The 25,741-nt window shown below is 43.3% G+C and overlaps 1 protein-coding gene and 1 pseudogene across 2 annotated transcripts; both read right to left on the bottom strand.

Annotated features, from left to right (window-relative positions):
- Positions 1-1,501: 1,501 nt before the first annotated feature.
- Positions 1,502-25,509, bottom strand: LOC142575912 (cytochrome P450 3A11-like). Of its 2 annotated transcripts, XM_075685705.1 has the most exons (14): positions 25,211-25,509; positions 20,725-20,860; positions 18,200-18,296; positions 17,604-17,656; positions 17,027-17,123; positions 14,966-15,085; positions 14,774-14,862; positions 13,112-13,257; positions 12,289-12,404; positions 7,843-7,918; positions 6,152-6,300; positions 5,107-5,195; positions 3,882-4,019; positions 1,502-1,805 (listed from the first exon to the last, which is right to left on the bottom strand). In XM_075685705.1, exons 1-14 carry the CDS (start codon positions 25,260-25,262, stop codon positions 1,517-1,519), a joined length of 1,647 nt encoding a protein of 548 aa, XP_075541820.1. In that variant the 5' UTR covers positions 25,263-25,509; the 3' UTR covers positions 1,502-1,516. The 2 variants fall into 2 exon arrangements, with proteins under 2 accessions (XP_075541820.1, XP_075541821.1); XM_075685706.1 differs by lacking the exon at positions 20,725-20,860 and having other exon boundaries at positions 25,211-25,508.
- LOC142573807 (uncharacterized) lies at positions 22,223-23,861 on the bottom strand (annotated as a pseudogene).
- Positions 25,510-25,741: the final 232 nt, after the last annotated feature.

Raw genomic sequence — 25,741 nt, 5'->3', positions numbered from 1 at the left:
CGAAGTCAAGATATCCATTCCCAGTTGGACCGGCCTCACTTATCTGCCGGTAGTTCCGCAGCAGGGTGCTGCTCTCAGTTGTTGAAGACGACGGTTGTGCTTCACACGTCCACGGCGTACGAGCAACGAAGTGTGATTCGTTTTCTATGGAGCAAGGGACGAGCACGTATTGAAATCCACAGGGAAATTCTGTCCACATAACGGGAAAGGCGTTTCGCCTTCAGAAGTGTGACGGGGGATGTTGTTAATTCGCAAACGGCCGTGGAGACTTGCATGGCAATGAGCGTTCGGGGAGGCCGTGTGCGTCCCTGACTAACGATAGGGACATCTCAAGTTTAGTGCTCTGATGGCTGAGCCGGTGTGGGGACTATGGGGAAAATAGTCAAAGGTAGGTAATATAGTACACATCTATGCAATTACCTGTATGTGCTTTATTTCGGCTAATAAAAGAATAGGAGCAAATACTTTCTGATTCGCCCTCGTACATAGCTCGTTCTTATTCTGGCAATTCGCTGTGTTGCAATATTGATTCAATGCTAGCACATTACCGTAGATACTCACCATGAGATGGGTTCTGCCGCAATTTTTCTCTTAGAAAACGCTGATAAAGGACGAGCAATTGACTCCGTACTTTCATAAGAAGCTTATTTTTTTTTTGCCACAACTGTAACCGAGGTGCTCGAAAAGAATTTACATGAATGAACAAATATTGGGACCGTAGAGCTTTCAAGTGGCATACCGACGCACAGATTTATGCGAACGCTGGCTTGTGCTCCTTTCGGCAGAATCTGCTATGGCAAACAGTTCACGCCAAAAATGGCACCGTGAGTCCGCAGATATAAAATTAGAAACAATGTGATGAGCCCAAACATGAAAGGATGTACACGAAAATCTGAGTTCGTACGCCCGACACAATGAAAGGGTCTCCGAGCGGCCGTCTTCCGTGTTATGTAGTGATGACAGTTAATATGATATGGCAGACATTATGTACACTGTGGAAATGGTTCGCTTATAGAAAGATGCGTGTCCCGAATAGTTAGCGTGCAGGTGCCCTTTTGTCCATCCATAACTCAGTCTCGGTAAATTGACACGTAGAGCTTGAGTTCACAACACCACTGAAGTTATGTCTATGCGGTCAACGCTGAATAAAAGCTTGCATAACATGATGTGGGGAGGCTCGACTCCCTCTCGGCCCCCGATGTTTTCGCCGCACGCTTCCCGTCTTCTGGCACCCTGCTTCTCCGCATAGCACACGTGGTGGAGGAAGGCGGTGTCGTAGTTACGCAATACGATGCAGTCCGTCGGTACGCTCTGCAGAACATGCGCAGGGCTTCCCCGTCTCTTGAATTCGCCCCCATTTTCGAGACTGCACCCAGTTATGTAGCGAACTTATTCGCTCGGTGTCCCTGCATGGTGAGTCAAACTTTCTCGTTTCTTTGCGTGTTTATTTCTTCTGTGAAGTGTGGATAGCTGGCATTTTGATGTGAAGGTGCTAAATGTGAAGCGCTAAAATGCGCTACCATGTGTACTGCGTCATTGGTTCTAATGAGTTTTCGAGACCCACAGCCTGCAACTGCGTTGCTAAGAGAGATAAAGGTTCCTTATGCCGACTGCTTCGGCAAATCATTCTCGCTGAACTTGCCTGAGTTTCTGCGCAAGGCTCGAAGGTGACGTTCTGCAGGAGGCGGTATAGAATGTACTTCACTTGCACCATGCCCATGCGCATGCCGATGCAGCTCCTTGGGCCCACTCCGAAAGGGAGATACGTGTAAGTGTTGATGGAATCCTTGTGCTCCGGCAGGAACCTAGGGATAGAAATTAAAGGTAGTGACTTGAAGTGCTGCCTTATTTCTGCCAAGTGGATACCGCTCTCAGTTGTGCATTTATCTACACAGCAAACTCAATGGAAAAAGATCATTTCAAATATTTCTTTCGTTATTTATAGCTTAACTATAGGACATTTTACCACAAAATTTCAATGTTTCCACATTATGACTCTCGATTTCGAGGATATTGAGGAACATTATTAGGTAGTTGAATATCCTGGATATATTCTCCAAAGGCTAGCGCGTTACACAGTTAATAAATGAACGCGTGATGTCATGAATGTATCCAAAGTCTACAAACGTTTTTTGAACGTTAACTATGGCGAGTATAATGAACAGATTCCTGTCGCTGGATTATATTGTTGCTATTAAGCGTTTATTGTTGCATATGACCAATTCTGTAGAAGCTCCATATTCGGGAGACGCTAACTTGTGTATACGTTTACAATAGGCGACCCTTCATCCTAGTCACATGACTGCAGTTTAACACTTGCATTCTATGCTATGCTAAACAGAATATATAATGTGTGAATTTTATTTAGTTCTTTTTTTTGTAAACAAACGCTAAGTCGGAAGGTGACATAAGTTGAATGCATGTGGCACTGTCGGCATAAAAAAGTCGGCAGAGCCATTTTAAAAAATGGTGGCCAGCGGAGGTTAGCGTGTGGTGTAGCGTCTGTCGGTTGACGTGTGTGTGAAAAAGCATTCATGCCTATAACACTTCTCATTCGACCATGTGCTTCACGAAGAGACATGTTCGCAGATGCTGCTCGCACTTGCGTACTGCGCATGTGTCGCAATCCAAATTTTGCCAAATTACTGACTACGAAGCATGGTGAAACAGTATTCTGATACCACTTATGTCGCTACACATGTTCCTGCTCTTGAAATAGTGCTTCGTTTGCACGTTTTATATACTTTTATATACGTTTTGTAATGTATTGACTGGCCTTCAATTGCAGTTATCTTAAAGCTGCCCTGAACCACAAATGAGCTACTTTAGAAATACTTTTCCACAAGAAGTACTTCGATGCGTTCGGCAGAAGCGGAGTTATTGGCAACACGGCCTCCGCTGTGCTCCTGTTCATTCTTAAATACCTTGCACCGCGAAGAATACGGGGCAGTGGGGCGTGCACACAACGGAGCGCCTTATAGATGTCACCATGGTGCGCAGTTCAAATTTCATTTTGGATGTTAACGCAGACGCCAAGACAACCGCCTTTCATACCTACGGCGAGCTAAACATAACCCATCGTGGTTGTCCTTAGGGAGCCGCAGTGCGCTTTGCCAGTGGAATCATGGCGGCACCCCACGGCGACCGTGGTATCTACGCCATGTAGCTGACTGCAGCTGGCTCTCAGCTATCGGCCAATAGCAGCCGTCTAAGGAAATGATGAAACAAAGGCCCCGATGACAAGAAAAAGCGCCCAAAAGAGATTAAGGACAGGGCCTTCCGTTGAAAAGAGAGCGTTTGAGAGATAGGGGACTTCGTGATCCGCTTGCCAGCTCCTCGCAACGCGTACGACAGAAATACTTGGCGGAGATGTTCACAGCAGCGTATGATACCCGCGGACTATGTGATTTCACCAAGCCTGAGGGGTGGCACAGGGCCCCTTTAGCGGTTAGAATTGTGCGATCTGCCATAGGCACTTTTTAAAAAATTGCTACCACTAGAAAAACAGCCTGTATAGTCTTCACAAACAACTGTGACGGGAATATGAGCCCTGGTGGGAAATGTGTTATGAATTCTCGCAGTTTGCCTTCTATTGGTTTAGCGTAGGAGAAGGTGTAGAAATTTTTAGATGATTACCTGGTCCCACATGTAGGCTTTTGGTTTTGTCGTAGAAATAAAAAAAAACATAGATGTTAGAAAACGTGGCCAGGCCTTCGAGTTCGCACAGTCATCTGTGAAAAGTTACCGCACCGTAGCCGTAAGGACAATTTCGTGAAACGGTGACGCCACTAACAACGCTGGCGGGCGGAGTTCTCGGTTTTTTTTTTTCAAGCCCATCTTGCATCACTCACTCAACCACTCTAGATCCCAGAACTCCTTACCTCTCTGGTTTGAAGATTTCCGGTTCGGGAAAGAATTCGGGGTCGTAGTGCATGGCGTGGGCTGGAATCTCGACGCGCATCCCAGGCGTAAAGCGGACGCCAGCAACTGTTGTACTTTGCGAACATATCCTGGTAAGCCTGAAATGTCAAAAATTAATGGCGTTGGCTGATGCTGCGACCTCACAGGGACAACGTGGGCCGACATTTGTATGTGCACACTTTGAAATTGCTTGGTGCCACTTCATACGTGATGCACAATTTTCTGCACGCGAAAAATTCCAAATGTCTGCAGTGTTTGGAGTTTAGGCGAATAAATGCAGGGACCTGGCGTTATATTTATCTTCAGCAATTGTGTGCTAACCAGAAAATGGAGGCGTACGAGGATCGTATGGCTTAAGGAAGCAATAGCCCTCACAGAAATGAACAGCGATAAAGGCCGCTTTGTGAAATTCGGGCAAACTTCTACAACTCGCCGCAGACACTAAGTAACTTCTTGCCTACGACCCACCGATACAGCAGAAAAACTTATGCCACATGTGTGGGCGCGTAGGTGCGTGTATGGGTATTTACGTGTGTGTGCGTGTTTTGCCTGTTGCCAAAAGCAACGCCATAGCCGTTGAAGTGCTGTTCAGTAGAACGTACTGCTCCTTAATGTGGCACACTGTTTCCGCAAATAAATTACATGATTTGTAATCTCTTAATTGGGACTACGACCACTACGTTACCCTCTGCGGCACTGTCCATCTCTGAACAGTGTGCGGGTAAAATTTTCAACAAAATCTCAATAGTAAATGCTGAAAAATTGCATGGGGGTATTGGGGCATTTTGAAATTAATGCAAAATACGTTGTTCACATCGACATAGGGCATCGGTGACAGCAATATTTTCTAACCATATCCAACTTTTCGCAGTGTGTGATAAACGTTGCATATGATAGGTAAGGCTTTTCTATGGGTTGATTTTAACGTTTGCAACTACAGTTATACTTACGCCGAGCCGACAACAGCGTCAAAGTCAACACAAATTAGTCCACATTCAAGCAACAATTGCGGTTATTTACGTATCCAACTTAAGATTTAGCGCTTGAGCTTCACGCATAACTATAGAATGGGAGCACATAGGCCAACTAAAGCGGGATTAAAATGCCCCCTAGTGATGCCAACGTGTAGCTGTACGCATGCTTCATCTCGGCTTTAATTTAAACTCATGCACGCAGATAACTTACACCGACGTCGGTGAGTACATCCGCAGCGTTTCACTGACGACGGCATCAAGAAGCACCATCGACCGCAGAGACTCGTAGTTGGCGTCGTCCTGTTAGACAAAATGCACAAAGAAGTGGGAAGGAAGCAGGGTCGATATGGAAAATAAAGTTACGCAAGTGGGTGAGTTAACGCTAGACTGAAATAGGCATTGTTCAAATTTTACAGGCATTCACGTACATCCTAGTTCGTCACTATGTTGGCCACATGTGCTAGTCCCGATTGTAGCACTAGTCCTAATTGAAAGGTGCGGGCCCAGTTCGCAAAAATATTCAGCTTCTTCCGAGGTCTCGTGCCCCTTAACTCATAGCGCCCACAGTAGTACATTGAACAGATGGCTACCATCCGGCTTAACACGGTCATGCCTTACACACTTTCCTGTTTCTCCTGTACTCGAAAGAGCTTCGCCATGATAATACCACTTGAAGTTTTTGACTTAGCAGTTGTACTAGACCAAGCTACCGGTATTTTCACGGTAGAGCCTTCATATTCGAAATATAGCGAAAAAAAGGACATGTCTCTTCTTTGTAAGTCTGACTGCTGCTGCACATTGAGATAGTGTGCATTCGAGCTTTGCAAATCTCGCCCAGCTGAAGCTATGCCGATAGTATTACGCCCTCTATGAATGAAACAAGCAGTGCTCAATTTCTGCACGCGTAGATATGGACCAGCGCAGGCGCATGCGAAAGCATTCATATTGAACGCTCCGCAATTTCATTTTCTTTCACTTTCTTTAAGGTCTACTTAAAAAAATTTTCGGATCCTAATTACTGGAGATACTCGTTGCTATCTGCATACGTTGTGGGCTGCCATGAAGAAACTTAACCGCAATGTTTTCATTCGTGCTGTTTGTCGTCGTCTGGCTGCAAAAGGCCTTGTTGTCCTCGCTTGCGTGTGGCCGGCTTCAGGTAAACACGTCACGACGAATGGCGTAGATAAGGGCACCGGCTACGCGCCAGTGCTATCGCCCCCTGTCAGAAGTACTAGCTCTCTCGTGTGTATACTCACCGCGGCATCAACTTCTTTTATCACCGCTTCCTGAATCTCGGGGTGGAGGGCCAACGAGTACGCCGCGCACGTCACAGTCAGAGCTATTGAGTCGCTCCCAGCGATGAACAAACACATGCACTGGGCGGAGATGTCGTTGAGTGCAGATTCTACAAAGAAAAAATCGCAGTGTGTCAGACACGGATAAGGGACACTCTCGAAGGTATTCAGATGAAGTGGAATGCATGGCCGTGTCTTTATATTTTTTTTGTCACTTGGACAAGGTTGGCGTATGGTGATGAGATTAGTGAGAGAGCACAAAAGTATTTCATCAGATCTTCCTCCCCTGCTTATTCCAGATTAATTGCTTATGAAAATAAATATGCGCTGCTAAAGTCTGGGAAGGAAAAATGTGAAATTCTAACGCACTCTTCAAGTGCGGAGTGCACAATGCAATGCCAAACAGAGATGAGTGGCCTTTTTAGTTTTCATTGTGCGCAGAAAATACTTCTAGCTACCAGCTGTTTATACACTCAATGACCCTTCTGTTCTGAACAGCTATGAAGGCTGTGGGGAAACGAAATACTGATATGGCTTCTGTTGACCAAAAAAGGAAAAAAAGAAATGTGTCGGTGTTTGGCTCACAAGGCCTTAACATTAACTCTAGCCTATCCTTTGGTGCACTTTTAATTTCGGACTTCATATTGAGCGTAGTCAAAGACACCTAAAATCTATTTTATTTAAACAAGGTTTCCAGAGGCATTGATCAGAGTGAATATATTTCATATAGCATAAAGAAGCTCTGTTGGATGCGAATACGATCAAGAAATGATGGATTGGAAACGCTCACTATAAGACTAGAGCCAGATAAACCGAAGTAAAAAAAAATACACTCTCGCATTTTTTTAAACATAAAAATCTAAGATAGCCTTAGTTACTTCTGTGCGAAAAAATCAGACACAACAACTAAAAATGTATATAAATAAGCATTTTCTTAATCTTCATTGATCCTTGCTCTCCAACTCATCACGGGTACTGTCACGCAAGGTACTGGTGGCGAATAATCTGAAACGCCTCGTTTCAACTGATCACGTCGTGCACTGATTTAAACACATTACAAAAATGCGGGCAACACAGACCGTCATATGAAGAAAGGAAATTTTCTTTACAATAATTTCATTTCATAAATGTTCTCCGAGGAAGATATCAGTTAACTTTGACAAATAGCGACGGATTGCTTCTATGAAAACAAAGACATTGCTCCGATAACTTCCATAAGAACAAAGATAAATGCTCACGATGGTCTCTATCTCTCCAGCAAGCATTTCAGGTGCCGCGCAAGTTAGTTGCTAATCGATAAGTGTGTTTTTGGTAGGTCAATGCCACTCGACTATCTGGCATTTGCGCCATGGACACCGCGTATCGCCACAATCAGCCAATGCCGCCACGCCAAAACACAAGTGTCTCGTAGAAACTTGCGAAATGACTCCTCACGTTGATTGGCTATTTCTTATACGATAACTTGGCGAACAATGTAATTTAGTTACAGCTACGGTTCTCCCCGTTTTCACAGCATTTATATTGAAACTCAGAAGACGATGTATGAATCAGTTTATTATCAAAATGGGGAAATGCTGCCAAGTAGAGGTTCATGTATATTCTGGTAGTTCATAGAAACGACACACGGGGGTTCTAGGCAAATTGCGAGTTACCTGAAAGTTGGACGCCTCCTTTCCCATTTTGCTGCATTTTGGTGTCCATGTACATTTGTAGTGCATCGTCATGCCTCTGCACAATAAAAAGCACGCGGTCGAACTCTTGCTGAAACTTTACTGCAGAAGACACAAGTAAAATGTTTGGCAACAGAAGCTCGTTCATGGAATTATTGAATAATACAAGCAACTGAACGTGTTCCAGAGAACTTAATGAAGCCGTAAAAGCCATCCACATAGTGCAAAGTCAATATTTATGAGGCATCGCTACTTTATTCGTCGAAGTGAAACATACAAATGCACAGGCATTAGAGCATTTATATATACAGAAGGGAAGAACTCGGATAGTAAATAAAACAATAATCATTACTTGGCAAGATAATAGAAGGGCATGAAAAACGAATTGGTGTAGCAAAAGAAAGCTACGAGATTAACTTCTCACGGCGATTCATTATTCGTGTTCCCTTTGCCCCAACTATATGGCTGCAAGAAATATACCAGAGATTTCGCCCACAAAGGACACTCCATTTCTTTTTATTACCATAAAAAGCCTCTAAAAGTTGTATTACTTAGAGCGCGGGTCTGAAATAAATAATCAGCACCACAAAACGTTTCGTAGAAAGATCTTCAGTTCTGGAGATTCAAAACATCCCTGAGCAGGTGTTGGTTGTAATGTGACGAGGGAGACGGTACCAGTAGATATAGATTTAGAGCGTAGTCCCTCCCTGCTCCCCCCCCCCACCCCCGGCATCTCGGAAGAACAAAGTTGAACTTGGCTTTCTGCCACGTGGAAGAGCCGCTTAAGGGGGGGTCTTGATACGCCTAAGGGCTCTTGAATAAAGTTCGTTATTAAAACAATAATGGGGAGAAATCGACGAGCCCAACGTCTACGTGAGAATCGGTTCACTGTGCCTTCTTCCCTTCTATCTAGATCAGCGCTCCTCGCTCAATGCACGCGTTCGTTATATTTCATTTACTTCTATTTCAATACAGGGCTGTTTCTGTTGCCCGCGTGTTTACTTTTGTATAGCCAACATCAATTTTCTTTCGCCCACATTTCTGCTTATCGTACCTAAATGCCCTTCGTTCATTGCACGCTTTATTGTCATTCTGTTCAGTTTTCTTCCCTTTCAGCAATTAGCTACTTTTGATGCTGACTTTCTCATTATTCTCTCGTGGGCTTCTACAAACTTCTGTTGTGCACTGCTTCAGTTCTTTCCTCTTGTTCTGCTTATGTGCACTGGAACTTCCACAGTGCTACGTGCCCTTTCTGGCGAATTCATCAATAATTTTTACATGCACAGTGGTCCATGCCCAGTTCCACATATCCAGTGGCCCAAGTTGTCCATTTGGCCATGCACCCAATGGCGCAAAACGCAGTAACTCCAGTTGTGTAATCAGCAAGACAGCAGCCACCAACCACCAGCAACCACAACGTGAGGGGAAGTGCAAGACTATCTTCGCTTTGGAAAATATTGTTCAATAACCACAGGACTGCGCTATGATGAGGCGAAAGAGTTGATAGATCGGGTTGAGCTTTCAGGTTTGCACCCCTTATGTCTTATGGGATTATGAAAAATGAATGAATCTAGCAGAACTTCTTTGAACTGCTTCAAGCTCATTAGCAAGTCAACGTTGAGAGAGGTGCCAAATAACGGATGCATACCAAAGTTTTGTTAACACAATCACACTATTTCGTTCCCTCACTTTGCCTAGAAAACTACATATCTTTTCTTCAAATGGCACCACTAAGACTTTCATTAGCTACGTTTTGTTGAAGCTAAGGTCACTGTGAGCTCTAAATATCTGCTTTGGCTTGGCAGAGGACCAGAAGATTTCGCTTTTTTATGTCACTAATGCTGAAGAGGTAGAATGTACAACTCCTGGTTTAAAATGAACTGGTTGCAGTTTAGACAACACTACTGCGTAGCATATGAAAATAAGTTAGCGTTTACTGTCACCCATTCTAATTTAATTATTTAATTTTATCTTCAGACAGTTTTCATCGCCAATTTGAATTTTTGCAAGCGATGCATTTATGGAAGAAAGGCAATAAAGCCTCTATTGAAAGCTACCGCACATTGTTCGTGCTTCCTTTTATTCGCTTACTCACGCATAGAGAAATTAATCGAATTCGGTGAATAAAATATTATGCAAAATTTAGACCCGTGACTCCTTCTGAGTTTGTATTTCAATAGTGGTTTTCTATATATGCTGGCATTACGTGTTTAATTGACATAATTAAGCTTTGCAGAGACTATAAGGGCAGACGCTACCAGTGCGTTCATAACTTAAGATCCTTTGACTCGCTTAACAAGATCATTTTACAGCATAAGTTATTATGGCCTCATTCCAATAGTCGTTTCGGTTGGCGATGGTGTCCGTCACCGCCGCCGCCGGTGCAGGGTGTCTGTCGCAGCTATCGCCCAGCGCGCTAGAAGTCACGCGTTGCTAGAACAGCACCGCGTAGCGTCGATGCGTGCTCACTTTGCATTGCAGGCACATATTGTGGCGCGTATAAAGTCATACTTATACAAGCGATTCTAGTTTTAATGATTCGTGCATGCACACATTTAACTTTCACACTGGGACGATGCATCCCTTGAAAGGGGTGAAAATTCCGCGTCTGTAGAGCGGGAAGGTCAATGACCAAAATGAGACATATCGCCATTTAGAAGAAAAATAACGAACAAGAAGAACAACTGACTAGCGTGCATTATTAAACAGTCCGTTCTAGTTACTGCTCCTGCAGAGTGAGTGCTTTGGGCCCTTCAGTTTCCAGAAAGATGGCATCGTATCGTGACACGTATCAAGAGATTGGACACGTGCGCCGCGTAGTCTCGCTGCCGGTGTTACCCCTTCGCGACACGTAATGGCGCCTCCTCGAAAGGTGCGAACCGCTGCTGGAGAAGCGACTCGCAGAGCTACGCGCACGGCTGCTACTAGGCAACGCGAGGCTCCACAGACCACTGTGAAGACAGCAGCACAAACAGTAGGTCGCCGTCGATGCTGGGTGGAGGTTGAGTTCGTGCTTGAGAAAAAAAAACGCAGAAAGATTTCGCAGCGAAGACCCTCTTGACACAATCATGTACAGTTGGTTTTCGCTGCTCCATCAGCCTCACTAATTCGCCGTCTGCTCTCTCAAGGTACGTTACCCGGCTGCGCACAGGATTGACGTCATACATCTTAATGCCAGTGTCCCTATGTTTCCCCAAGACCTGGACTCCGCCACATCACATCAACGCCTACAGCTGCGTCGTGTCAGCAAAGACAGCTGCGCACCCGGCCTCGCGTGTGGTACTATACGAACGAGGAAATGAGCGTGTGCCCTCAAGGAGCACCGGAAGTAGACTTTGCCAACGTGTGCGCAGCTGCGTAAATCTGAGGGTATTGTGGTTGCCTAAGTGTAGGTGTCGACAGGTGCTCAACATGGCAAGATTGCGTACTTCCTGGCAGATACATTCGTTCATCAAGACGATGTGCCCCTAATGGTTAGGGACAATTTCAACGTAAACAGGAGGGATTCCCAAATTGCCTGGTTCGTACAGTGTATGCAAGAAAATCTCGGCCTGGAATCTGTTCCAAATACACAATGCAGCTCTTCGCGCACCGGTTCTTCTTTCGACTTTGTATTTAGAGACGTCAAAGTACCCTCACTATGCCCCGCTGCATGGCCTTCTAGACCTACTTTCCCGAACATAAAGCACACTTGGGTGTGCATGGCCTTCTAGACCTACTTTCCCGAACATAAAGCACACTTGGGCGTGTTTCACTAAATGTTTTCAAATAAAAACACGACTTTCAATACACTTACTACCTTGTATTTGACGTCTTTAATCAGCCTACGCTGTGACTGTGCTGCGTCTGCCGCGCAGCCCTTTGGCTTTCGTTTATGAACCTTCTGGGCTACGGCATTGCTTTGTCAGCCTTTTCTTGTCGAATAATTTTCATTCGAATATACGCAAGCTTGTGTTTATTAATGGTTACAGCTCGTTTTTACTGGAGACCGTCAAAGGTATTTATTGGTGCGGCCCATAGTTACGGGTAGAGAATAAATATTACACGACTGGCCGTTAATAAAACAGACTGGGACCGCACTTTGAGCAGTAACTTTATATAGTTTAATATATTCGGCTGTGAGTTTAGTTGAGAAACGTTTCGCATAAGGTGTTGGTATAGAACTTTGTGGGAAGCATTTTTGCAATTTATAAAGATGACATTGGCTTGAATATTTGTATTAATGTTACAGAGCAAATAATAAACCAATATGACCAGTATAGTTTTGCCATTTTCTTTTGTTATTGTTATTTTGCTATTTCCAATGTTATTTTTTTGCAAGTAATAACTTATTTGGGCAAATTTTTTCTTTCAGGTCCGTGAGCTGCAGATTTTCATTACATACACTTAAGTTCATGAGCTGTAACAAGCCCCTTTATCGAAACTTACTTCACTGTCTCGCAGTCGTTGTCCGATCAAGTGCTTTGTGAAGTCCAGCGCATACTGCGAGTCACCTTTGTTCGGAAATTCCACTCTGAAAACCTTGAAAAGCCTTGGGAGAGTGGCTGAATCATGCAAAATAAAAAAAGTAAGAAAAAGGTGTATGCAGAAAGGATAAGATACGCTGTACTTGGGTTCCGCACAGGAAGCACTAAAATAAAACTATGCTAAAGCTCCGCAGAGGCACTCTAAAGACAAAACAGGTTACAAACGTTGTTAGACTTAATCATCAGATGACCAATGATTTCAGCTGAATGAATGCTTACAATCAATGCCTCCAGGAGAAGTGCTGTTTTAGCGACAGGCATATGAATTCAAAAGTAAGTGCTCTTTATCACTAGAACTTGCATGGTGTGGTCAATGACTGCTTCTGCGTTAAGTGCTATTCGTCGTGGTGCAGCTATGCATACGTAGACCTATGGAATATAGACAAGGTCAACGGCTACTTCTGAGTCAAGTGATGTTTCTTTTGGCCAAGTAATCATAAAATCGTTTAGGGCAGTGCATGTCTGTTATCGGATACGAAGTTTATTATGTGCCTAAATGGGCAAGCACGAGTTGAAGTAGCATAATTATTTCGTGATAACACGTACCAGTTATATAACATTTACAGAAACGCTAATGAACAGGAAAGAAGAAAGTTCGGTAGTAATCCATTTTTCATTAGGGTACCGTTTCAGCAACGTCACCACTTCGAGAGTACGATAATGCATGACTTAGCTTTTACCCACGATAGAAAATGCCCGAGTACAATTGGGAGGTGAGCACTCACTCATCATGAGTAGCCTCCAGCCACCAGGGGCACTGAGGAAGCCGCTATAGCATTTGAGCATTGGGTGGTCAGTGTCAACGTGACTGTCAATGTCCAGGTCAAAGATGAGTGATGTGTACAAGTCCATGGCCGATTTTTCCAACAATCTGGCGAGTGAGAAATATGCACAATATAGGGCTAAGTTTGCCAATGTGCATACTTAAAATGCGTGCATACTAATAGGGACACCGTATGCGATATTAGCGGCAGTATATTAATGGATTACGTCCGGTTTACATATTCAAAATATAAAGCTTGGGCTCACGGAAGAGAGAAACAGTATACGTTGAGTTCACTAATTTGAGGAGGCAAGAAGGCCGACCGGTTGAGGGTGGCGTTAAACGAATCGAACTCGTCTGTTTCATTCCTAAAAAGGCAGACCAGTGTAAACTCACCGGGTATTTGTTTTTTAAATCAATTTCAGCTTTCTATCTAGCGCTTTACGCATTCAAATGCCCAGGGGCAAGAAAGCTTTGCATGCGCCATTTAAGAAATTCCTCTGGCGACGGTGGGCCCCTAGTTTTCCTCAGGGGATGCGCCAGTACCTTACATTTATTTACTGGTGCCACGTGCTCTCGCATGTTGCTTAAGCTGAACACTGTGCTGTATATGCACGCCAGGGCGGAGCCAGATAAGCTTTCGTAACACGGGACTCGTCAGTTATATGGTCAGTAATATAGGAAATATAGCACACTTTCTACAAAAGCTCTACTAAAGGCGTCTATTTTGAACGAATATACCTTGAGGTTTCAAATTAGTACCCGCAAGTAGCATGTGCACGTCATCTTTAAACTGCCAGCGGTTTACTCCCATGTATAATTTTGCACTGCGGTAAGAATGAACAACTCCATGACCACCCTAATGATCTCTTTCAATACATTCGTTTAAAATAGATAGCGTGTACTGCACCTACAACGAAGATTTCTGTGCGGTTCCGAGAGTGGCGATGGTTTCAAAGCTTACATTAGACTACCCTTCGCAAGGAATTGCTTAATGACAGGAGGAACAGCAAGTTACCCACTGCCCGCATTCGAAAGGTAGGCAGTCAATGAACCTAAACCCTCTTACGAGGGACAGCTATCAAAAACGAAGCATCGCAGCATAAGATATCACGCACCTTGACTAATTAAGGAGTTGCTTAGCAATTAAACAGACTTGAAGACGCCGATTCAGGGTTGCACATTTTAGCGGCTAATCAAGTTGCATGATTGAATATTGATTCATTGTGATTAACGAGTTCATGGCTTTTCTGTAAACTAAAGGAAACCTGATACGAGAACATAACGAAACCTGATGAGGGACATTGACCGTCATGCGCTTGCTGTAATGAACTAAAAGAAGTTTTTTTTTTAGTTTTCGAGAACGATAAATCCAAGGAGAACAAGTCTTAAGAGAGAAAACACCACCATATTATGTTTGCTCCTTTATTATCCCCGATTCACAGAAAAATGGTGCTTCTCTTCTTCTCCACGATGCTCGCGCATATTTTTTAAACAGATATATTTCTTTGCAAACTAGCCCACTGAACAGTGACGTATAATGTGGGTGCAGTTCTCGAAAGAATCGATTGTCATAAAGGCTTACACTTGCCTCAAAGAAAAGCAAGAAAGGTATTATACTCACTGGCAGAGATTTGTGGGCTGCCCTTTATTGAGCTTTGCCAGCAGCAACTTCGTAAACCTGTCCATAGTCTTAGTCATTTTTGGTACCATCTAAAGAGTAAAAAAACAGTCTGTTTACGTTTCCTTGGCCAAAGGGATTACGAACGTTCGTAATTCGTTTACTCACTATTAGAACCATTCGAACCACACCTACCGATTTTAATTTAGCCGTTGTGAACATTGGCGACAGCGAACTGCGTGTATGCTTCCATTCGTCATTTTGCTGGTGCAATACCATTTGGTCCCAAAGAGTATTTCCTGATACCTTGTCATCCTGGTGTTGTGAAAGAACGAGAAGGAGGACCGAGGGAATTATTTTTTAAATTTCCAATCAGTGGAAGCTAACCGACAATGAAAGAGATGGGAATTTTACTGTGGTTATTGAAAGGCAATGAAGCATATGGCTATTGACTGTTGTCTCGAGATGTGCAAACCATAAGAAAAATGGAAAATGGAAGAGGCAATTTGGCCGCCCATGGGACCTGAATCCCCGTCATCCGCATTATGCGTGCGATGTTTTGTTAATTCAGCTACGCCAGCAACTGTTCGTCTACGGTAGCGCAGAATTGTTTCAGATAAGGAGAGTAAGATGAGGTTCAACGTAATTTCGACAGGAAAAAAATTAACGAGCTAGTGTCATCACATTTTTTAACCGGATAAAACCAGAACGGTAGACCACAATAACTAATCGATGCTTAAGAATTTATGGCAATATGCATCTTGCCAAATAAAGGGATAACTACTACAAAGTGATTGCTTTTCTACAGTGTGATGCAGTGTCCCTTTCCAAGTACAATTGCTTGCCCGTTGTTCTTTTTGTTCTCGGTGTTTCTATACATTTACATGATCAGTAATAATGCAAAATGTTTGTTTGTAAAAAAAAAATTATTCTTAACGTTTTGCCTCTACGGCGGAGGTTTTGAGACAAAAAATGCAGAACACGTGAAAAATAAGATAAATTATAAAAAATATTTGGTACAGAGAGAGAGAGAGACAAATGAGAGAAAGGCAGGGACGTTAACCAGAGCTAAAGCCTCCGGTTTGCTACCCTGCACAAGGGGAAGGGAAAGGGGAAGTAAAGACTGAAAGAAGAGCGGGGACAAAAATAAAAGCGTGAGAAATAAAGAAAAAAAGGGGATGGGATGGGATCATTATAGCCTTTCTAATAGGCCAATGCCACGTAAAAAGGTCAACAAAGCCTTGACCGACTTTCGCTGCGACGACGATATTTAGTACAGGAAAGCGAGGTTGTATGATGGTTACACTATGAACCCTTTCCTGCCGTTAGGAAGCGGTAAGGGTCAAAGGGTGGGCGTACTGTAAACGTCTCCTGCACCACCGGCATAATTGAAATTAAAGAGAACACTGAGGGAGTGCAAGGTGCAAAAGGGTGTAACCCTTTTTTCTAGCATTACAGCAACTGTTGTCACCTCACCAGTAATATTCCTAGGCGTCGTCTCCAAACACGAGAGCCGTACAGGGCTCTTGCGTTCGGGACGTCATTTCGCGTTCGTGTCTTTACGTGGTATCATTAGAATGAAATGAACCCCTACGAGCTCGCTCAATGCTTCCAGTTCTAGTAACATCAGAGTTTAACTAAGTGGTATAATCCGCATACATTTTGTGCAGGTCTCCTTTTTCCGATTATTTTACGATTCGTTGTGCCCTGCCCGCCTTCAGCTTACCTAAATAGTATAATCCATAAAAATGGTGTGTGCCCTCTTGTTTTCAAAAGTTTCATTATTCGTTACTAACCAAATGCCTAGCACATATTTTTATGCCTTTCTTCCCCCTGATTACATAAGCTTTGACGATACATAGTCCGTCTGCTTCAATATTCCATACACAACAACTTATGAAGGCGTGCCCCAAAGGCGCGCAAAAACTTAGCCCAGCCTTCCAATGTGTCGTGAGGAATTTATGGGACCTCGTTTCCTCATGCGGGACTACAGAACCAGTGGTCTGGTGCTTTATTATTTCACAAGTTTCTAATCTCTTGACATCCATTGCTTAAAATACTTGTCCAGCATAATCCTCATGCGACAAACGGCCATGAAAGGCCGTTTTAATGTCATTCAACATAAACTGCACTGCAGGAATGCCCATAATTTCACAGTAGCGTTCGCTTTGAGGCACTTATTGTCACTTTCATGCGGTAATTTAGTTGCTGTATAATAAACTTGGATAACAGGGAGAAACTCCAGGGATTACTCACCGATTTGTTAACGAACGACTTGAAGTCCTTGACACAAATTTCTCTCAGCACATCTGGGTCAGAGACAACAAGGCTTGGTACGAGCCCCTGGTATGACCTGGAATGTTGTAATGTTCAAATTAGCACTTCATTTTCTTAGCTACAAAGGGAAATACTAAAGTTTCATCGCTAGAAGAGCGCATTAATGTCCGTGAAGTCAGACTGTTTAGAAGCTTTCAATTTGTAGTTTTCAATTTTGTGCTCTTTATTTACTTCCTAAGGAGATGCTCTGGATTGCTGCAAAAACCGATTACATCAGAAGCCCTTAATTTGCACCAGTGTCATGATACGAGAGCCCCGCGAACCTCAATTACTAACAGGAACACACGCTTAGTAGACCTGGTACAACAGGCCAGGAAAACTGATAAATGTGAAAAACCAAACGTACGCGATTTTTTTTTTACTTACAAGCGGGACAATCAAAGTGCGCAGTTTTATGCCTCCATGGGTAAGAAGGCGTGCCTTCCGCGTTAAACCAGAAACTGCAGAAATAACAATCTCCCAACCTCGAGGTTGATTGAGTTAAAATTGTACAAACCCGTATATCCGGCCATAGCGCTTGTAATTCCGGATAGCAACCTTATTGAGCTCCTGGAAAGAGAGAGAGAGAAAAAGGAACTCAGTCTGTAACTTTAAAGACTATACGATCTTTTGTTAGAAACCTTAAAATAGCAGTAAATTAAGATTTCTTACTATGGAGAAACTGTCTATACTGCATCAGCATAGTGCCAAATGTAAGTCAACATTCTTTTCGGGGAAAAAAAAACCAACTGTGCTAAGCAGATGCTCCAGATATGCTAGTCTTTTTAAAGAACCTACTTTTATTTCATACTTTTGTTTCAATAAAATGGTATTTGATTTCAACATAGACACTAGATTACCCGAGAGGATTGATGTCAAAGAATCTCGAGCAAAAATCAGAGGGAATCCCGTTACGGTAAGCTTCTAAACAACTTTGCGCCATTTGAGCATCGTCATCCCTGGAGACTGGAAAAATGCTGCGCGGAGTTATTTAGTCGCGTTAGTCACAACGTAGGCACTTTGAACAGGGTTAGTTTTTTTTCTTACTGTAGCAACGAATGATCGCAGATTCTGCGATAACTTAAGGTAAGTCGCTGCTCGAGATGTACTTACTCCTGTGAAGTTGTCTCGAACCACACGGAGGTACTCAAAGAAAGACAAATATGGGATGCCTTTCCCTTTCCAAAATGTAAAGGTCTTTGCGAAAATCCTGGAAATAGCAATAAAGAACGCATAATGGTTGTCAAAGCGCAGATGAACACAGCCTTGTAGCTAGGAGTGATTACAAAATCAGCCTATTCATTCAAGCTAAGCAGAACATTTTAGATCGACAAGTTGCTTCCTAATTGATAAGACAGTGTACTCGGAATGCTGAGCCTACTTTGAAACAGAATAACTTTCTACCGGTTGCTTTTCATACACGGCTTTGAGGTAAAATACAAGCTGCACATCCTTCTAGCAGCGTCTACCATGGAAATCTGCGATCCACTGAATATGCTATCATGAAAACACGCATCAACCGAATAGGTATTATATATATATATATATATATATATATATATATATATATATATATATATATATATATATATATATATATATATACGGTATCTTTCTGTAAATACCACAGGCTTCAAAAGTCGCCCTGTACAAATGTATGGGCATTTTCGAATATTGCTTTGCTCCCTTTCCTTAGCGTTGCGACGACAATATTGCTGAAGTTATATATTGATGGGCAGCTTGGGCCCAACTCCGTACCAAACACTCTTATTCAATCGCCAGAAATTAACTGCGGCCTTTCAATTGCGCCTTAAGCGATCTATCTTAAGTATAGCAAAGATGAGCGCACGGAATGTCTCTGGTATAGTCGTATCGGCTTTATAGCCGGACCGCTATATTAATATTTATGAAAAAAGTCTACAGGGGGGCCAATACTCTAAAAATGAATATCAAAGCTACCTGTGTACAGAAGTACATAACGCCCATGTGCATAAAATGCGCTCAAATTAGGCGTTATTTCGTATTCTTCGAAGTCTAGCCAACATTCCACGGCTTCCTTGCTCAATATACATACTTTTAATTTTTTATTGTACCTACGTATTTGCATGAGTGGGTAAGGGTATTTTTATAATAAAGGTTACCTGTATATTTTTTGCTACTAGACCGGACAAATGACTTCTCTACGTAGCAACATTCAGCAGAAGAATGCCTTATGACTGCTGGTTGTACATTTCTGTTTTCTGTTGTTCAATGTATATGCAAAGGATACAACAGAAAATATGGTTTCAAGAAAGCGCCCATCATTCAGGGGAACTACATGCCTGTTTATATAGTTAAATATGTGGCGAACAAGACTTGTCGAGTTAAGAGGAGTTAACTACACCTATAGGAATGTTTCCCTCTTGTAGGATACAAACCAAGATCCAAATTTGGCACATGTTCATAAATAGTGAACCGAGCATTCACTACTTCATTTCTTCGGCATTCATATGTTTGCCGTTTCTGTTGATAAATTATAAGCGACAAAATGTTTTACATGCGCTCACTTACATCCTTCTGCGTGCGGTCTGAGCAATCAGCAAATTTCCGCTTATGCTGAAATCATGCGCTGTATATCACAGCAATTGGTAATTGGATATTTAAATTAGCGCTAGGCGCGAGTGAGCTTTGGCTTCACTCTCGTTAACCCCATTAAATCTGGACACCTTATTTTCTCCGGTGCCGAACGGTTACAGAGCGGAAATTACTTCTTGCATGACTGCTTCTCGATCTGGATTATTCTTCTGCACAAGCAATGTTTAGAGACATAAACTTTAGCTCTTATGCTTTCTACTACTTTGCTGAGAAAGATCTAAATTAATAATACACAGTAAAAACAATACTCTCATTGTAAGTCATTGCCAAACCGATTACCCAAAATTCGTTTTCTTGTGCAATGTCTTGTGCAATTATGTCCTACATTTTGGCGTTGAAGATCTTGAATATAAGGCTACCTAAGCGTGGTACTGACTGAATACGCCTCCCACTGTATTTCTTATGACATAAATAATTAACCGAACGGTTACTCCAGCTGGTGTAATATCGAAAACGCAATGTAATGTTTTTGTATGTTCGAATCGCAAAGAAAGAACGTAGTCGTATATATTTCTTAGACGTATGCCGTAAATCAATACCTTCGCAATAAAGTTAACTCGAGGAGAAAGACGTCTGTCAGGAATGGGCTATATTTTTGTCCTGACCTAAATGAAGGCAACCTGCGCCCGCCCATGTTCGATGCTTATATTTGCACTTAACTGTCTATATCCGCAATTTTAGATTTGGGTGGTTGGGCCACTGCGGTGTATTTTGCAGCCTACCACATTGCAGGTGCTCACATACATGTCTGTCTGATGTGCCTGCATCGCGCGGAGTCGTTTGTTTACTTTCAAAACGTGAGCAGTTTAACGAAAGCTCGCGTGATCCCTGAATTAAGCTTTTATCGAAATCATCAAAGAGTAGCGTTCACTGTGGTATTCCTTTCTTTTTATCCCTTATTTCTTACTACTGTGACACCTGCGAATATGGGTCGGAGAAGTGCTGCAAATCTGTGATGCAAATCTGTGCTTCCAATCGCGTGCGTTTCGAGGCTCGAGGCTTACCCGACCACGAGAAAGACGATGCTTAGGAGGACGAGCATGATGGCGTGCAACATGGTGGCTCCCGGGGCCGCACTCTCGGCTCGGCGAGTTTCGCAGCTCTGCGCGGCCGAAGAGGGGGGATGTCCCCTGAAAGGCTCTTGGTGAGGGAAACAAAACAGAAGATTACGCGCGAGATGTTTTGTTGCGCCTTTTGCATTCTCCTCGATAAACGAGCCGGTCATCGCGATAAGGGACCGGCGGGGGAACCCAAGCCAAGTCGATAAGGCAAGCCCTGCGCGTCCTTGCGACACGTGTGGTGCGTGATGCGGCAAAATCATCTCCCGTGCAAGCGCAGCATCTGTGAGCCAACCTGTTGTGATGAGGCGTCGTGGACCGAGAAGGGTTCGCCTTGTTTTCACGTCGCCTCATGACATATCACGTGCCGTCTTGTTAACGCACCGAGATGCATGCTCGCGAGGCCTTACTTGCCTGCGAACCCTCATGTCTCGACAAGACCATAATACATAGCTAGTTGCCGATAATCTTTGGATGTGCGGGGAGGCACTTGAGAAAGTGGGAGAACAAAGACCGTGGCATTAAGTATGTGACACTTGCTAGTTTTTTTTCCTCTCATGTTCTTGTCTGAACAAGCATTTTCGTATAAGATCAGCGAGGACGACCGATGCTATACCGCATGCAAAACTCGTTCTTGCGTCGTACCGACACTGCTTGTGCTTCACGGCCAGTTTATATTGAATGGAACACTGCCCACATTCAGAATGAGGTGATAATAAATAGATTCATTGCCTATGTGCCTGCAGGTGTTCTGCTGTCCTCGAATTTTGGTCTAGAGATGTACAGACACAAACAACAGCGAGCGCACAAATTGAATTGGAGCATGATGAACTGCGTGGAGAGAGAACAGCTACGTTAGCATTGAAACTGAGAATAGCAATGTAGTGTCACGCATGCCCGGCACATTCCTTAAGGCGCGGCAAACAGCCGTAGAGCGAATTTCTGTATAAGCTTCTGCTTTTGATTCCTGGTCCCTGGGTAAAGATTTCTTTAAGTATGTCACCAGCTTCGAGAAAAAAAAGTTTACAATTTTAGCCCAAAAGCCACAAGTGTATTTTTGGTTTTTAAAGCCTGGGTAGTTGGAGCCTTTAAAAAAATTGGGAAACTGAAAAAGGTTTACGTAAATCAAAATTTGCTGCAACATGGGTGTTGCGCCAACAGTCATAACTACAAAATTGTAGGTGCGATTCAAAAGTGATTTAGCGGGTACATAACCAGGATGATGACCTGTGCATTTAACCACCAGTATCGCCACGTCTATATACTAAGGACAGATATCATAAAAAACGGAAAAATTCACATCCGACAGTTTATTTTCCGAACATTCAGCCAAAGTATAAAAAATTAACACCCGTTCTTAGTCGTTCTGCTTCAATGCACAACCTATAGTATAACGAAACAATACACAATATTTTATGCAAGAATTTTTGCAGAAGGAAGGTTATCACTGCTCGCGTAACTACAGGATGCAAAAAATCCCGCTTTCAGAAAAATAGATTTAAAGATTTCATGCAGATGTCCTAGCAATAAAAAAGTCATTAAATATGTCTTTATTAAATATACCTCTTGTTGCTCGAGCTGAAGCGCGCAGTTTTTTCTCTCCTGTTTTGCGTCTCCAGCTGACTGACGTGCCGCCTTCCTCACACGGCTACAGTTAGTGGTGTGGTACGCCGTCGTGGTGTAGCAGCCAGGTTCAATGCCTGCCTGATTCAAAGTGTCCAATGTGCCCCTGTTTCCATCCCTGAACTGTGACACGGCATCACACAGCCGAACTAAAAGAATGGGCAGGCTTACGTGTACATCTTTGGGATTCTCTGCCAAACCATCCCATTGAAACACTCACTAGCATTTTGAGCTTTTCCATGCAGGCACTTCTTTAAAAGTTCGTCGAAGCAAACAAAAGTCTCTGTACACGGCTTTCACCTTATTCAGTAATCCATTGGGAAGTCTTCCCTTATGCTTGTAGCCGCTCTTCTTCAGTGATATTGCTCTGTTGAAGCCGCACCAGCTCTCAACTCCTTGAGCGTAAGACTATTTATTCCTGGGGCAGTTGCCCGTAGAGCTACAATGAAATAAACTTGCGAGTCGGGATTGCTTCATAGCTGTTAAGTTTCCAATGTTAGCCCTGATGGCAATTCCATAATAATTTGCCAGCCGATCTATGAGGACATCTGTCAGTTTTCCTTTGCCTCCAAGGCCGCGCTCCGTCTTTAGTTTCCTTAGGCGGCAGCCGATGCGTTTCTGCACATGTCCTATACATTCATGCTTCTGAATGCTGTCTTTATCATAGCTATATTTCAATGCAGTATGCTTTCTCGAGTCGTCGTTCCCATAGAACTCCACGTACTTGTGTTGCCGTGCAGTTTCCGATCTCTCAAAAATACAATCCGACTGCTTCCATGGCACCAGCAGTACAGCATGGTTGGCGTGAAAGTTCCGTAGGGTCTGTTTCCACTCGAGGTATTCCACGCTTGAAGGATTCAGTTTATGTCTCGAATCACAAGCCCTGCATTTACTGGAGGGTCCTTCTACGTCGATTACTTTGCTAGTATTGGCAGAAATCAATGAGACACACCGATTCAGGGACGAATGTCCGCGCTTCTGCCATGCGCCATCGTCTGACACACCACGCTCGTTATTCTCAACAAGAGTGCGCACTTCACTAGCAGCATTAGCCATAGACGTCATGGCAATGCTAACCGAACATTAGGTTATCTAAGACGTAACTTTGCATCCGCTCCGACCTCACTAAAGCTTACCATGTTCAAAACGCTCGTCCGTCCAAAATTAGAATATGCGTGTGCCATATGGGACCCTGCTCATTCCAATCTCATTAATTCACTTGAAAGCATTCAGAACCGTGCAGTGCGCTTTATCCTCTCTAATTATTCACGTCATTCTAGCGTAACATCCATGAAAAAAACATTAGATCTTCCTGACCTTTCACTACGTCGCAAGCATTCTCGCCTTTGTCTTTTTCATAAAATATACTACCTCAATCCTTTCCTGAAAGAAAATCTCTTCACCAGACCCAGTTACATTTCCTCTCGCATCGATCATCAACACAAAGTTGAAGTGCCGACTTGCCGCACTAATTTATACCATTCATCTTTTTTACCAAGAACCGCCACTGCATGGAACCGCCTTCCCGCCTCCTTAGTCACCATTTGTGACAGTACCAATTTCAAGCTTGCTGTTCAAAGTGTCTTATAGTTCCTTCACGATTTTTTGTTAATTTTCTTTCGTTCTGCAAATAATAATGTACCCTACCACTCCTTTCTGTTGTGCCTGCCGGCCTTGAAAGTATGTACAATAAATAAATAAATAAATAAATAAATAATTTGCGCAGCTTCACATAACTTTTAAGCCGTTTTGTGGTATGCAGCATGCCAAGTAGGTAGCGGCATGTTCATGACTTTGCAGAATGTGACAGCACGTTGCCGCATAGCATACTCAAGGCGGACATCGCTTTCCGTTGCACGGACACTCTTTTTTGAAGACATTCAAAGCCACATGAACCACACGTAACGCCATACCTAAACGAGACATCACAGCGGGTGCGTTCATCGAGTTTTAGCGAAGTGTTCTTGCATTCCGAACAGGCCAAAGATGAAAAAAAGGGAAGAAAGGATCTTAATGTCTATGACACTGTTACCTTGGAGGGGTGAATCTCTCAGTCGGATGTCAGAGCCCTGCTCCACACTGCCTAGTTTATCAGCACTTGCCGAAACAGTGGCGTGGATATGCTCCACACCAGGTCCACGCTTGGTGCACTGATACCCAAAGAAAGTGCCCTGACGGACCCTTTTCGTCCGGTATTTGGCCATAGTTATACTGAAACTTTCACTACGAAAGGCTGGAGCTGTAATCATGCGAGCTCAAAATGGTTTGTGAACAAGCACAGACAGCCCGGACAACAGTCGAAGCTACCGCGCGCTACGTAAACAACCTAATGCCGGAACACTCTGCCACTCTCTAGTGGAAACCCTAGTGGAAAGTCAAAAACATATGACGCCACAAAATGCTCTAAAAGGCTTTTATAACATGCTCGGACAATTTATGATTACGTAATATATAAACGAAGCGACATTTGAGAAAAGATAGTATGTTTTGTCTAATCAAGAGCTTCCAATTTCCGTTTCGGATGCGTGTAGGAGGGGTTGGGAAATGTCGTAACTTTTGAACTGCTCAACATAACAACGTAATTGTTGTTGCTAAACTACGTTGAACAAATACGGAGATTGTAAATGCTGAATACAAAAAAAAATTATTCTTTTCTAAAAAAATTCGCTTTTGAAGGTGATGACATACCTTAAGCGTGAAGGCGTGTGAAAATACCTGCATCGGTTCATTTTATAGCTTGATTTTCCTTCGTGGTCATGGCACGTCGAACACGAGAATTCAATACCTTAATTGTGATAAATTTTCTTACCAAGAATGTTCTGTCGCCTCCGAGCTTCCTGCGACACTAAGTTGCGTACCATGCATTGGAAATAAACAGAACTCTCAGTATGCTTGACCCAAATAGAACTTAATAAAGAATCTTGCGTACGTGCAGCCGGCACAGCATAGAACCCTGCCACTTCATTCTGAGCGGTCGAATGCCATAGCCACTATGTTAGCGCGGCGAGGCAGTTGAAACGATCCGCTTGCACTGCAGCTTTAGCGACACAGTCATATATTGGGGCTCCATTATGTTCAGCTCACTTATCCAGCGATCTGTCAGAGTGCCTTGCTGTCTACCTTGCACGCTACGTTAAAAGAAAAATAATGGTTGGTCTAGTTGGACTTGTATTTGTGATAAGAAACATTAGAACAAAAAAAAAATACAACGCACACAGGGAGGAAAAAGAAAGACAAGTGCTAATCACAATGAACCGTTCAATAGCGGAAAGGGTTTCAACTTAACTGCGTTAAGGATGAGCTAAGGTGTACCTGCTTTCGCCGGAATCGTCCCAGCGCT

The sequence above is a fragment of the Dermacentor variabilis genome, chromosome 3, assembly GCF_050947875.1.
Source record: "Dermacentor variabilis isolate Ectoservices chromosome 3, ASM5094787v1, whole genome shotgun sequence".
Lineage (NCBI taxonomy): Eukaryota > Metazoa > Arthropoda > Arachnida > Ixodida > Ixodidae > Dermacentor > Dermacentor variabilis.
The sequence above is the reverse complement of the archived record's forward strand: the minus strand, read 5'-3'. Positions and strand labels throughout refer to the sequence as shown.

Coding starts and splice junctions, on each gene's coding strand:
- LOC142575912 (XM_075685705.1), bottom strand. CDS start 25,262: ATGGTACGCAACTTAGTGTCGCAGGAAGCTCGGAGGCGACAGAACATT. Junction 7,919..12,288: donor AACGACTGCGAGACAGTGAA/GTAAGTTTCGAT, acceptor TTTATTGTGCAG/AGGCATGACGATGCACTACA. Junction 4,020..5,106: donor ATGTACTCACCGACGTCGGT/GTAAGTTATCTG, acceptor TTGACATTTCAG/GCTTACCAGGATATGTTCGC.